This window comes from Balaenoptera borealis (genome assembly GCF_965194805.1).
Source record: "Balaenoptera borealis genome assembly, chromosome: 14".
In the NCBI taxonomy this organism is placed as follows: domain Eukaryota; kingdom Metazoa; phylum Chordata; class Mammalia; order Artiodactyla; family Balaenopteridae; genus Balaenoptera; species Balaenoptera borealis.
This window is the reverse complement of record NC_138875.1, coordinates 65,021,811-65,036,217: the sequence shown is the minus strand read 5'-3', so window position 1 is coordinate 65,036,217 and position 14,407 is coordinate 65,021,811. Positions and strand designations below refer to the sequence as shown.

Sequence of the window (14,407 nt, the reverse complement as noted above, 5' to 3'; positions counted from 1 at the left end):
GAGAACGCACGGGGTGCAGTAACCAGCAGCCCTCAGAGAGCTCGCCCAGAAATGCTCCTGAGCCTCTTGTATGCCGGGCGGGCTCTGCACTGGGAGGGAAAAGCCCTTCGGCCTCGTCGGGAGGCAGGCAAGCAGCATCCCAGAGCTCCTGGGGACCCAGGGATGGGGCGCTTGGTGTTCACAGGCGGGCAGGGAACAGGGAGTAGCCGCCTGGCCACAGGAGCACCAGGCCCAAGGGCCGGAACCGTGGCGGGTGGCACAGTGACCTTGGGCAGAGCCCCAGGGTGTGAAGAAGGTAAAAGCAGAGTACTCGGGGGCAGGGGTGAGGCTGGAGTCCCTGCGTCCCTGTCCCCATGGTGTCCCACCCAGTGCGTGGCAGGGGGAGTCGCCTCGGGTATGGAAAATGGTTACATGTGTGCACAACGCCTGGGGGACGGGTGGACCCTCCAGAGTCCCCAGGGGAGGTCGAGCCCCCACACAGCGCTAACTAACCTGCAGCGAGGGAGGCTCAGCGGTCCAAATGCTTATGATCTATGAGTGCCAAGTATGGGCTAGGTGCTGGCCAGGGTTTGCCTCCTGCCGGGGCCCGGGTTCCATCCCTGGTCAGGGAACTAAGATCCTGCAAATAGTGCGACATGACCAAAAAAAAACCCAAAAAAACCCACCACAAGCTAAAAATAGAAATGATCACAGCGCCACGGCCTCCTGCGAACACCTGAGTGGATGTGAGCATGGGAAGCACCACAGTACGGCCCTGGCTATCCCACAACGGACAGCAGAGCGGGGCTGCATGTCCTGTAGATGGCAGACAGGCCCGGGCCAGGGTCTCCTTGTGCTCTGAGTCTCTACCTGCACCCTCCCCTCCACTGTCCATGGAGGGACAGCTCACAGGAGGGGGGGGACACCTTGCCTAGCAGGCACGTCACCCCAGAGCCCAGGACGAGGTCGGGAGCTGCGATCACTTAGAGGAAGAACTCGGAGCTGGAAGATGCAAGAGGGGCCCCCATGTCCAGGGGAGCATCACAGCTGCCGCCCCCGACGCAACCAAGCCCTGGGCCGCAGAGTGTCCTGGCTGCTCCTGTAAGCTCATCCACACAGAGACGGTCAGGCCTCCAAACACTGGGAGTCACAAGCCACTCGGCGGTGACCAAAGACACAACGAGGGCTTTGTGCTGACAAAGCTAGTTGAGCGGTGTTTGATCTGGGATGTATTTACTTTGGAAAACACGACAGCAGTCCGGCACCAAAGGTCACACTGAAGCCTGCTGGTGACTTTGGCCGATTCTGTCCCTGCAAAGCCAGTTCTCAGCAGCACAGAGGTAAGTAGGTTTCTAACGTTTCTGCCGATTATGAATTCTTATTTGAGGTGGTTAGAGATGGGTAACTGGTTTGCTTCTCTATCCAGCTACATTCAAACGCTCTCTACACCGTCTTAGAAAGGGTAAGAGGTTTTGTTAAGCTGCCTATGATAACATTCTGTCAGTTATACTAGTGGGACTGTCAGCCAACCAGGGAGGAGGGACTGCGCTAGGTTAAGGACCTGAACTGGGAATGGTGCTGGGGGCTGTGGGCGGGCACCCTAGTTCTGGGGCATCACAAATGGTTCAGAAAAATGACGTGTGTCACACACGCGCACACACGTGTACGTAGAGAGACCTGGCGAGTCTGGAGACGCGGGTACAGGGCGGGTGTTCTCTGTGCTGTGCTTTCAACTCTTGTGAGCCTGAAGTTATTTCAACCTGAAGAGTGTCCACAGCTCTATTACCCCCGCTCCGTCTGGGCCGGGAGACAGCAGCCAGGAGGGACGAGGGACCACAAAGCCCAGCCCCGCTCCACGCAGCCAGCCTGAGAAGGCGCCACAGGAAATGCCCATAAAAACAAACTTTTGAATGATTTCCCTTTAAAAAATACTGCTTCTCTTCAAAGATAGTAATCTGGATTTAAACACAACCTAGTGATAATTTTAAAGTATCTTCTTTAACTCTTGTGATACTAAATGGCAAAACAACAGGAAGATTTACCTTTCAGGTACCTAATTTTTTACCACATAAAACGAGATATATTATGAGATACCTTCTGCTTCCTCTGATGAGAGCATAATGCAAAGTGTTTTGGGCTTTTCATCGTATAATACAGGAATAGGAAGAAGCAAGTACAAGAAGCTTCCACACGTACTATCTGAATACAGGAGCAGAAAGACACGAATGTTTTCAACCTCTGCCTCCCTATCTGGTCTCAGATTCCTTTTCCTGAACTCTTGTTTATTCAAGTTGGGTTTTTTTAAGCTTATTTTAACCTGAGAAGGATACTTTCAAGTGTAGCCTAGCAAGAAGACCTCTCCTTTTCTCACTTTTTCAGTGTCTTGCTATCAATACCCACGCCCAGTTCTACCCAGAACCTGGGCCCGGTTCCACTGGCAGCCACACACATTAGACACTGTGTCCTGAGTGCAGGCAATGTGTGTGGCAGCCTTGGCTACAGGCTGAGGGGAGGGAAGGGGACAGGAAAAGACAACAGACGGTTCCAAGTCAGAAACCATGTGACTTTCCCTCTCCAAAATGTCGTGACTAGAGGAGTGTGCAAGCTGATTGTGTTAACAGTGCTGCAGCGAAGAGCCGAGGTGGGGACTGGGGCAGGGACAACGGTGCTGGCACTCCAGGCCGAACAGGCGGAGCCCTGGACGCAGGGAAGGGGCTCCACTAACCTGGGTCTAATCTAGCCATTGGCACACTCAGGCAGGCTCAGCACCCCCGATACGCACAATGCTCGGTGCGGGGAGCTGAGTCACCAAAGCCCCTGGTCCAGCACCGGCACCCAGAAGAGGCTCCGCCGAGAGTCACTGCCATCGCCAGCACACCATCTTCAGGCCTAACAAGTCCCGATATTTACCTAACAGGAGCCAGTGATTCTTACCTGGCGTGGAGGGGAAGCAGACATTCTGGTCCTCAAAAACGTACCAGATTGTCACACACATGACAAACCTGACAAGACACTCTCCTCTTTCTGAGGTGATTAGAAGGGATGCTGAGATCCTGCATGACTGATCCCAGTATAAACACCTGCTGTCACTGTCCTGGAGACACAGAAGCATCGAATAATAGCTCATTTCCCAGGATGCAATTCACAACCAGGAAGGAAGCAAGAGAAGGACAAAGCCGTCTGGCAGCCAAACTGACGTGACAGGTGGAGGGATGGGAGACAGATGGCTCATCCCACAGTATCTGTTAAAAACATGCCTTGTTTACTTAAATAGAGGGAGCGCCCCTCAGGCCTTCAGTAAGAGCTTTCTGACAGCACCCTGACCCAGACCCTATACACCTGGTGAGACTATTTGTAACCCCAGCGAGAAACACTTCAGTGGGAGAGCTCTGGTCCCTCCTGACAGCAGTGGGAGCCGACTGAAGGAGAAAACGTACACCTGTGGCGAGCTGTACCCTCATCCCCCATGGCTGCATGAAGACTGGCACCCACCATGTCCACTGGGCCCCCAGGTGATCCCTGCACTGCAGACACAGTCCAAATCACACAGATTAAACCACTCCAAATAACTGCTAGCACAGGAGGCGGAGCCTCAGCCTGCCTGCCCCCCCCCGCCCCCCGGCAGTGTCCTTGTGAGCCGTGCTTTACTGCACTTGGGCCCCCATCCGGCTGGGGGACCTGTGTGCCTCCAGGGCCCACCCAATATGTCATTTGAAGAAGGGACACAAAGTTCAGTGAATGAATGAAAAGGAAACTCCCTGGGGCCCCTGAGCCCTATGGGTTTGCACACTTTCAACAAGGGGTTCTGATCTGGGCCTAGGGGTCCTCCAGGCAGGTTCACGAAGCCACACAAAATGTCAGGCGTCTGTTTTATCTTCAGCAGATCCTAAAATGGTTAGGGACTAGCACCCCCGGGGCCCCTCCTGGGTCGTGGCCGGGGGCCTGCAGAGGTGTGTGTGTGTGTGTGCGTGTGTGTGTGTGCGTGTGTGTGTGTGTGTGTGTGTGTAGGGCGGGGAGGGGGCAGTCTGCCAGGCTGCCCTCACCACGTCCTGCTCTCCCTCCAGCTCCAGCTCCGCCAGAATGCAGCGCCTGCTGCACCCTCTCATGGTGTCCCTCCTCCTGGCATCCGTGTGTGGGAACCTCGGCCCTCGGGGTCAGCTTGATGGCAGAGGGGGAGACCCCGAGTCTGCGGACCCCCGGTGGGGGCAGCTGAAGAGTGGAAACCTGAGCAGACCCCTCCTGCCTGCCGACTTCCACAAGGAGAACACAGTCACCAACGAGTGGATCACGGACGGGGAAGAGGACGAGGACTACCTGGACCTGGAGAAGATCTTCGGGGAGGATGACGACTACATCGACATCGTGGACGCGGTCTCGCCCGTGGATCCTGGGACTGGCGCCAGCAGCGTGCTCCAGCTCTTCCCGGGCAAGAGCCGCATCCAGCGGCTCAACCTCCTCAACGCCAAGTTCGCCTTAGACCTCTACCGGGCGCTGAAGGAGCGGGTCGGCGCCTCGGACAATGTCTTTCTGGCGCCTGTAGGTGTGTCCGCAGCCATGGCCATGCTCTCCCTGGGCCTGCGGGGGGACACCCACGAGCAGGTACACGCTGCCCTGCGCTTCGCCGACTTTGTCAACGCCAGCACCACATACGAGCTGGGCACCGTCCACAACCTGTTCCGGAAGCTGACCCACCGCCTCTTCCGGAGGAATTTCGGGTACACGCTGCGGTCCGTCAGCGACCTGTACATTCAGAAGCAAGTTCCAGTCCTGGACGACTTCAGAGCCAAGGTCCGACAGTACTACTTCGCCGAGGTCCGGGCAGCTGACTTCTCTGATCCTGCCTTCATCTCCCAAACCAACCAGCACATCTCGCGGCTCACCAAGGGCCTCATAAGAGACGTGCTGGAGGACATGGACCCCGCGACTCAGATGATGCTCCTGAACTGCATCTACTTTAAAGGTAAGAGGCGGCGACATTTTTCAGGGCAGATGCACGGGCGCTCTCAGCTCACAGGTGGGCCGAACTGCAGACTCTACCTCCGTTCCTCTGGGAAACCCAGACATGGGGTCAGCTCGCAGGGACAGGGAAGGTCCTGATGAGGTGACAGGGCGGCTGACACTTAGAAACCCTGCGCTTTATGCCTCGCCACAGCCTTGAGAGACTGCCACTGTTATGAGTGTCTCCATTTTACAGACAGGGAATTAAAACGCTGCTCCGGGGAGATGGCGGTAAGGGGCAGAGCCAAGCTCCAGCCTCTGTTAGATCAGAATAATGCAAAAAACCTTTCCAGCATCAGGTCAACCTGGATCTGAGCTTTTTGGTTTCCTTTCCCAATGGACAAAAGGCTGAAGACAGGTTCACCCTGAGTAACTGACATTCACACCCTTTTCTGACCCCCTGACCCACCCACCAGCTGGAAACCTTGAACAGGTCACTTGGCTTCTTCCCTCTGCTTGCTCATCTGTGAGATGGGGGTAGTGAAAGCCCCACCCCTCACGGTTGCTAGGAGACGAGGTAGCACAGGAAGGGGCTGGAGGTCTGGCACATGGCCAGTCTCACCGGTGGGCGGGTGGCCCTCACTTCCAGTTACTAGCATCTTAGAGCCACACAGACACGTTCCCACTCCTTTCCAGGCAGGTGGGGGCGGGGAAATCAACCCTTATGTCTAGAGCAACTGTTCCGGGCCAGCACCAAGCACCGAGGCACTTCCTAAGGAGGACTCCCCCCCACCCGCCAACCACCCACACCCGCGCACACACAAACACACAGAGCCCCGGGACCCTAGAGATAAATAGGCACGGGTCTGTAAATACCAGGCCTCGCTTTTAAAATGCCCTGGTGAGACCTGAGCCAGGAGAAACCTCTACTGCCCTCCACCTGCCCAGCGAGCCAAGGGCAGACATGAGGAGCGGGGTCACTGCACACTAGTGCAGTGACACGCAACCACTCTCCCCTCTGCCACCAAGGACTAGTGGGCACCGGCCAGGTCAGTCCCGGGAGGCCACGTTCCCTGGTTGGTCAGCTCCAGCATGGTTTACGGGGGTCCAGGGAGCCCCTCTCCTGGAAGTGGCTCAGGGGCAGTGGGGCCAAAGCATCCACCGGCCGGGACACCCGCTCCGTGCCCAAGCCGAGGCCCCCAGCAGCTGTGCGGAATGCTGCCAAAGGGCAAAGCAGGGGGAGGCAGCCAAGACAGGAGGAAGGGCTCAGAGGCTGAGCCAGACCCCTGGCTCCCCCAACGCCAGGCACAACGTCAGCCTCGCGGTGGGCGGGTCCAGGCCGAGGCTCCAACAGGCCCGTGACAGGCACATGGGATGTACTCAGTGAACACACACATGTCCTTTCATCCCTGGGTGGCGGGACAGGTTTGGGAATGAAAACTGGAGGTCAGCCCTGGTCTCACTCCCTGATCCGTGTGGCCTCGCAAGTCCCACTGTTACATGCTCAGTGGGTTTGATGTTGCCAGTGACACTCAAGAGCAATTTCCTGTGTTCAGGGGTGACTTTGACAGTGAGTGGGAGACCCCTGGGTGGCACCGAGGCCCTCAGCCCTCAGCTCTGCCAGCGTGTGGGCGCCCCGACTTCCAGAGCCTCTGCCTCAGCGCAGTCAGTATTCAGAGCAGGCAGGGACACGTCCCAACACAGGAACCAGGGTCACGCAGACGGCAAACGTGGCGGCAGGGCACATGAATCCTTGCCCACACACCGGAAGGCTTGCTGGGTCAGGGCTGGGAGTCAGAGAGAAACACCAGCAGCACCAGCTCTCACAGGTGCATATCACAACAGAGTCTGAATGTGTAACTCTTAGCTCTAGCTCCCAAATCTCTGTCACTACTTTGATTTTAATTTCAAATGTTACGAGCACTCTGTAAAACACAGTGAAAACAGAGGTTGGGCCTCAGGAGCAAAGGAAGGAGAGAACCCGGGAGAGGCGGGGCAGCTACAGCAGAGTTGGGAAAGCCGTGGCTGGAGCCCAGGGGAAAGGGGGTCTCCCCCAGGGCAAATGGCACAATCTGGGGGAGGGGAGAGGCCAGGGACACCACTCACACCCACCATGCACAGGGTGGCCCCCCGCAGAGAGCTGCCTAGATGCATGACTCACAGGGCTGAGCAGCCCTGGGTGGAGTCCGGCTCCAGAGAAGGACCCAGATCAGAGGAGGGCAGGCCCTGCTGTTACGCCTCCCCCAGGAGCCTCCTGCTTTTCTGACCCCCTGCCCCACCCACCAGCTGGAAACCTTGAACAGGTCACTTGGCTTCTTCCCTCTGCTTGCTCATCTGTGAGATGGGGGTGGTGAAAGCCCCACCCCTCACAGTTGCTAGGAGACGAGGTAGCACAGGAAGGGGCTGGAGGTCTGGCACATGGCCAGTCTCACCGGTGGGCGGGTGGCCCTCACTTCCAGTTACTAGCATCTTAGAGCCACACAGACACGTTCCCACTCGGGCACACGAAGCTGCCCCGAAATCCAAAGTGAAGGTGGCAATGGCAGTGCTGCCTCCCCAGGCGTCCAGTCAAGTCCCCATAGAGCTGATGGGAGCTCAGGGCCCTCATCTTAGAGAGAGACACGCAGAGGCCCAGGCAAGGCAGGTGACGTGCTATTTAGTGCCAGGATCTAACCCAGCATTCACCTGGTCTATTCACCCCATCTGCCCTCATCCGCTTCCTACGAGAAGCCTCTACGACAGTGGTTCTCAGTGTGGTGGGCGGGCCAGACCAGCACACTGGTCTGGCACACTGGTCTCAGTGTTGTCCCCAGACCAGCAGCATCAGTATCGCCTGGGAACCGGTGAGAAACTTAAACTCCTGGCCCAAACCAGACCTGTGGGTTCAGACGGTGGGGGTGGGCCATGCAGCCTGTTTGAACAAACCCTCTAAGAGAGCATTTAAACAAAAGCCCATTTCTGCTGACCTCACAGGGTCCTGGGTGAACAAATTCCCAGTGGAAATGACACACAACCACAACTTCCGGCTGAACGAGCGAGAGGTGGTCAAGGTCCCCATGATGCAGACCAAGGGGGCCTTCCTGGCGGCAAGCGACCAGGAGCTGGACTGCGACGTCCTGCGGCTGGAGTACATGGGGGGCATCAGCATGCTGGTGGTGGTCCCGCACAAGCTGTCCGGGATGAAGACCCTCGAGGCCCAGCTGAAGCCCCAGGTGGTGGAGAGATGGCAGAAGAGCATGACAAACAGGTGCCTCTGGGGCCAGGGGAATGGGGGCCCAGAGATGCTGGGGCTGCAGTCACTTTAGGGAGAGGGGCATGTGCCCCCTGGGCCGCTGTGACTTCAGCCCAAACTTTCCGCTTGGTGAGAGGTGACCAGAGAGCGTTGGTGAGAAATGCACCTGTACTCTGTGATGTGGGGGCAGGAGCAACCCGGCTCTACCACACACTTGCCCTGACCCCCTGGGGTCACTTGCTGTGAGCCTAGAACCAAGACGAGCCCTCAACCCAGTCTGAGAAGCCCCGAGGTCCTCCAAATCCCCTCAGGGCGTCACTCACCATTTCACAGTCAGGACCACAGGTTACGCTGCTGGATCAGGGCAGGAAGGACGCACATGTCATCTCCCTGTCTTCCTGGATCCCACCGGGCCCGAGTTATCAACTGAACCTGGTCTGGGCCTCCTTCCAGGACCAGGATACAAGGAAATGCAACTGAGGGACAGGCAGGCTCTTAGGGGTAGGTCTGCCCAGGCAGCTGGGCAGGCATCAAGCCCTGTCACTTTCTCCTTAAAACCTGTCCCTTCTGTACCCGCCTCCTTCCTAAACTCAATGCCCACGACCTTCGCCCTGAGCCAGCAGGGGCCTGACCAGCCTGTCGTCCCAAGCTCCGTCTACCTGGCACCGGCCACCAGGCAGCGTCCCCACTTCCCTCTTCCTGCGAACTCTCTGTGGACCCCCACTCACAGGATGCAGCCCGCTCGCTGCCCAGCCTGGTCCACACACTGCTCTGCTCTTCCCTGCCCTCCTGCCCAGAGTCCTGCGCTCCCTCCAGCAGGCCCTGCTCAGGGCCCCCAGATCTTGTCCCCCCTCCTCCAGGATGGCCCAGTGGTTAGGCCTGTTCTCATCACTCGGACGCTAACAGGCGGTCTTTACGCTTTGCTGCTTCACGTGTGGGGTCCTGGCGCACCAAGAGGGAAGGAAGCTCCTGAGAAGGGGGCGCGTCTGGCGTCTTAGCCCCACAAGCGCCGTCAAGGATGGAGAACGCTAGCGCTGGCTGGTACAGAAAGCACTCTTTTTTTAAGTGCACTGACCTGCACTTCAGCTCCTTAAATAGTAAAATAACAAATGCCTGAAAGCAGGGACCCAAGTGAGAGAATGATGTCAGATGTCTGAGCCATGAGCCAGTAACAGCTCTGCCGCCTGGCTGGCAGGACACAAACCATACAGTACCGAGGACATGACCGCACAGCAGTAACCATGCCTCAATTCTGAGTGCTGGGATTACAATGGGATGGTCTTTCCAAAATCCTCCAATGGCAGGACGAGGATATGCATTTTAAGAAGTGTCGTGTCAATTCTGTGGTACACGGACTGGAGGCGGGTGTGTGTGTTTATGGACGTTTAAGGGGAAATGTGATTCCTCTGCAACTTGCAGTTAGTAGAACCGGCCCTTCTCTTCCCTGACCAGGACACGGGAGGTACTCCTGCCCAAGTTCAAGCTAGAAAAGGACTACAACCTGGTGGAGGCCCTGCGGTCCCTGGGGGTCACAGCGCTGTTCGACAGGAACAGCAATATGACAGGGATCTCGGACCAGAGGATCGTCATCGACCTGGTAATGCCCGTCCTCTGCCCGTCCCCATCCCGCCCCGGGTCTGCCTCCCTTGGAGCCCCTGCTGATACCAGAGAGAAGGCAGGTGCCCGGGAGCACCCCGGCCCAGCAGGCCTGCTATGGCAGAGGCCCCAGAGCGTGAGTAGGGGGTCCTGGGGCCACGATCCTGCCCGCAAAGCACTGTGGGCAGCCCTGAGTGGTCATGGTGCACAGTGCAAAGGTGACACCATTCACACCACACTCAGCTGATACGTGAGGACCGAGTCCCAAGGGCCATCCTGCCCAGCCATGTCCACGCCTCCCCTGCGGTCGCTTGGTCCCTTCCCTGAAGAACACGACACTTCCCCCCACTTGCCTGTCTGTGAGTGACCACCGCCATCTGACAGCTTCCCTTTTGATCTGACGCAGTTCAAGCACCAAGGCACCATCATGGTGGACGAGGAAGGCACGCAGGCTGCGGCCGTGACCGCCGTGGGGTTCATGCCATTGTCCACCCAGGTCCGCTTCAGCGTCGACCGGCCCTTCCTGTTCCTTGTCTATGAGCACCGCACGGGCTGCCTGCTCTTCCTGGGCCGGGTTGCCAACCCCACCAGGTCTTAGCGGTGGAGGCCGGGGCGTCTCGAGTGCTCTGGGGCATCCGCAATTCCATTTCCCTTCCAACAATGACCACGAGGTGCTGGGGCGGTGACCCCGTGGCTCAGGCCACCTTTCTGGGAGACATGGATGAAGGACCGCGATGCTTGCCACCAGCAGGGCTGCACAGCCCAGAGGTCACTGCAGCTGCAGCACGGTGGCTGTCTCCTAGAGGGTGTCGGCGCCAGACAGACCGGCTCCCTCCACCTCTCACAGCACACCCCTCCCCGGGCCCAGAAGCCCCCCTCCCCTACTCTGTCACCCAAAGCCTTTCCCCCCCAGGGCTTCCCACCTGACAGGGAACACGGGCAGGAGCTGCCCCCTCCCCAGAGTGCTGACAGCGAGCCCCCTCCCCAAGGCCCGGGATGCCCTGGCCTCGGGCTCAGTCCTCTCAAGGCCCAACCTCCTGAATTGAGGCTAAATGTCTCTGCACCTGCTTTCACCTCACGGCCGCCCAGAGGATGGCATGTATCCGTAGCCATGCCTTCCACCCTAGAGATAAATAAATATCGCCACTTTTACTGGGTATAATTCTACTTTTATAAGGTCAGATAACTAAAAAAGGCCACATTCAAAATAGCTGACACCCCAGCAGTGCTAGACATCGACAGAGTGACCTGAGTGCCCAACAGTGACCCAGAGCAGGCACGTCCTCGGGCTCAGACGTGGCAGTGCTGCTGCATGCTGGGGGCGGGAGGACGTGGATGGAGCTGCCTGGGGGCTCCGGAAACACCAGTCTGTATGTGCGGCACACGCTCCAGCTTCCATCCCCAGACACACGGAGACCCTCAGACGTGCCTGCGATGGGTCTGGTTCGAGAAAACGGGCGACATCCAAGGACTATATTTCTGGACCCTTGATTCCGGGGCAAGACCAGTGGAATCCACACAGGCTGCTCAGATAGAAGAGTGCAAGGCCTCCGCAGTGCGGGGCGGGGGACAGCGCCGGGGGCTTCACAACTGCCACGCGTGTGGCCGTCAGACTGGGACCCCACGGGCCTGCAGTGGGCAGTGGGCTGGGGTCGAAGCCTGGTTGGCCTGACTCCACAGAGGGCTTCTGACCCAGCGAGACTGATACAGTCACAGGCAGCAAAGGGGTGCATGAGTGCTCCCCGATTTGGAGGCTGGGTTATCCCCGTCCTCACACCAACCTGGGGCTTCCACTGTTACAGAGGGGGCGTGCTCAGCTGCAGGCCTGAGTCCCACCCCGGCCCTGCTTTCACCCCTCACCCTCTCCCCCTGCCCTCTCCCCACTGCCTGAGCCAGGGCCCGTCCAGTGTCTGCCACCCAGGGAGGGGGGCCTTTCCCTGTCATCCCTCTTGCCCTCTCAGGGAACCTGGGCTTGCTGACCACCCTCTCCAAGTCCTCCTCTATTCTGAGTCAATACTGTCCTTTCCTGGGCTTGTCTGACACTTCTGGTCTTGCTGCTGGTTCCTCTGGCTCCTCCCCCACACCCCCATGCGCATCTCAAGACTCCACCTTCAGCCCTTCCCCACGTCCCCCACCCAGAAGGCATGAAGACACGTGGCCCAGGTTCCTCTTCGACCCCCAAGGGTCAGAGTGCTCCAGCCCCTCAATCTGCTCAGAATGCCCTTGGATCCCCTTCAGAAACCAGGTGCCTCCACGCGGCAGATATGAACCCAGACCACAGGTCTGCACCAGGCTGCCTGGGTTCCACTCCCGGCTCCGGCACTTTGAGGCAAGTTCCGTGCCTCAGTCTCCCGTCTGTGAAACGGGGATAACACAGTCCCTATCTTGCAGGCTGTTGTGAGGATGAAGTGGGTTACTGTCTCAAAGGGGTTCAGGTCAGTGCCTGGGTTACCACTTCCAGCCCAGGAGTCCCTAACTGGGGGCCTACCTGGGCCCCTCCCCCTTCCCTTCCTGAGGTGAAGTGCAAACCCTTGAGGACAGACGCCGTCTCTACGAGGAAGAGGGAGCAGCTTTCACACAGGTCTATGACCTGAAAGTGTTAGTCCCCAAACATCCTTTTACAGGCACCAAGAGAATGACCTGTCCAAGACCACACAAGCTGCAAGTGGCCCAGGTGCCCGGCCGAGCGGAGTGCACGGACGTTTTCCGCGCTTCGTGACAGCGGGGCAACTACGTCTCCAGCTGTAGGTTCAAGCAATGGAATCAGTGACATTTCTGAAGAGCATCACAGAGTCACAGGACAAAGACCACCAAACCCAGGCAGGAAGGAGCCTCGGAGGCCATGTGAGCTGGTGCCCCCACCCCAGGCTCCCAAGATCACTGATAAGGGAACAGCTGCATTAGGGCAGAAACCCATGCTTCCTGCCCAGACCTACCAGCACGTCCACTCAACTAAGTCATTGAAGACACTGTGTCATCGAAAAATCCAAAACAGAGTATCTTTTTCTTTAAAATAAAAAATTTTTAAAAAGAAGTATAGGGGCTTCCCTGGTGGCGCAGTGGTTGAGAATCTGCCTGCCAGTGCAGGGGACATGGGTTCGAGCCCTGGCCTGGGAGGATCCCACATGCTGCGGAGCAACTGGGCCCATGAGCCACAACTACTGAGCCTGCGTGTCTGGAGCCTGTGCTCCACAACAAGAGAGGCCGCGATAGTGAGAGGCCCGCGCACCGCGATGAAGAGTGGCCCCCACTTGCTGCAACTAGAGAAAGCCCTCGCACAGAAACAAAGACCCAACACAGCCAAAAATAAATAAATAAATTTAGAAAAAAAAAAAAAAAAAAAAGAAGTATAAAACATTCAAGCAAACAAACAAAAAAACTATGGAAGTTAGCTTCTCCCAGAAGGTCCAGGGTTAGGGTGAGGGCTAGACCCAGAGAGCAGAGGCAAGAACCATGGCGTCTGGGCTGTGTTGAGCAACAGAATCAAATATTTGTTTCCTCCCCCACAATATAACCATTAACTTGTTGACACAACGATACTTATTCCGTTCAAGTAAAGGTCACGGTATCGGAGGAGACACGGGTGTTTCAGGTGAGCGTGTGCTAGCCTATCACTGCTAACATATCTGCCTGTCCTGACGCGCCAGCCCCGCAGAGGGTCACCCCATCTTTTTGAGACACTCTGCTGGCACAGCAGGCGCGGAGAGACTGGGACACTCTCCCAGGACCCCACATGCAGGGCCAGGAGTCCAACCCCAGCCCCAGTGACCATAAAACTGGTGTGCCCCCAACCAAACCTACAAGTCATCGCTCCCCAAAAGTGCGAAGTGTCCCCTATAGATTTCTTCCGTGCATTTATTAAACTCCAAACAACAACCGCCAAGCACACAAGCTCACAGGCATACATACGGGTCAGAGAACTGTGGGGCTCAAATATCCCAGAACTTGTTAACTTGAGAGGCCCCCCAGGCGTGCTCCCTGTCTGCCAAACCTGCTCTCCATGGAGCCCTCCACGGGCCAAGGACTTCATGCCCCTCGCCCTTCCCTCCAGGCCAACAAAGTGTCCTCGTGGCGCTTCTCAACGCACTGTGAGCGAGTCGACGTCAACCATGACATCTTTAGAAACCGACCTGTGGGTGCTGGTATAAACCGTCAGGGTACCAGCAACCCACAGGCCCTCAAGGGGCTGTGGGGGCCCTGACCGCAGGGAGAGGCGGGAGGGCTCCCAGGGAAAGTGGGAGGCATGAGGCAAGCCCGAGCTCCAACCCTACAGCATGCCTGGGGAGAGGATGTTGTCCTGGAGCCCAGCTGAGTCAGCCACCTTCGGGGCAGGGAGGAGGGGACAGGCAGAGGGTGGGGGTGGCCCGAGGCAGAACCCTCCCCGGACATAGCCTGCGACTATCAGTCTCACTATCAGAGCCAAGAACGTAAGCCAGTTAGCTGCCGGTTCCCATCCACCTTGGCCTCCATCCGCCTTGGCCGCTGACACCGGACCCCCAACGGTCCCCAGACTCAAATGACGAATGCCCACAGAAGCAGGGACCGAAACCACTTTGCAGAGATAGGAGAGGACTCCCCAACCGCCCACCGGGCCTCGACGTCCCTGGGTCACCACGCAGCCGGAGGTCAACCCCTCCACGTGCGGGGACACCCACGTAAATG

The 14,407-nt window shown here is 57.8% G+C and overlaps 2 protein-coding genes across 12 annotated transcripts in view; one reads left to right on the top strand and one right to left on the bottom strand.

Annotated features, from left to right (window-relative positions):
* The window catches only part of PI4KA (phosphatidylinositol 4-kinase alpha), a 96,896-nt gene that overhangs the window by 33,855 nt on the left and 48,634 nt on the right, over positions 1-14,407 (bottom strand). The window lies entirely within an intron of this gene.
* Positions 31-13,138, top strand: SERPIND1 (serpin family D member 1). Of its 2 annotated transcripts, none has more exons than XM_082353917.1 (5): positions 31-1,319; positions 4,044-4,939; positions 7,891-8,164; positions 9,602-9,746; positions 10,152-13,138. In XM_082353917.1, the coding sequence occupies exons 2-5, from the start codon at positions 4,060-4,062 to the stop codon at positions 10,341-10,343; spliced, it is 1,491 nt and encodes a 496-aa protein (XP_082210043.1). In that variant the 5' UTR covers positions 31-1,319; positions 4,044-4,059; the 3' UTR covers positions 10,344-13,138. The 2 variants fall into 2 exon arrangements, with proteins under 2 accessions (XP_082210043.1, XP_082210042.1); XM_082353916.1 differs by lacking the exon at positions 31-1,319 and adding an exon at positions 3,122-3,491.

Coding starts and splice junctions, on each gene's coding strand:
- SERPIND1 (XM_082353916.1), top strand. CDS start 3,454: ATGAAGACTGGCACCCACCATGTCCACTGGGCCCCCAG. Junction 8,165..9,601: donor CAGAAGAGCATGACAAACAG/GTGCCTCTGGGG, acceptor TTCCCTGACCAG/GACACGGGAGGTACTCCTGC. Junction 9,747..10,151: donor AGAGGATCGTCATCGACCTG/GTAATGCCCGTC, acceptor GATCTGACGCAG/TTCAAGCACCAAGGCACCAT.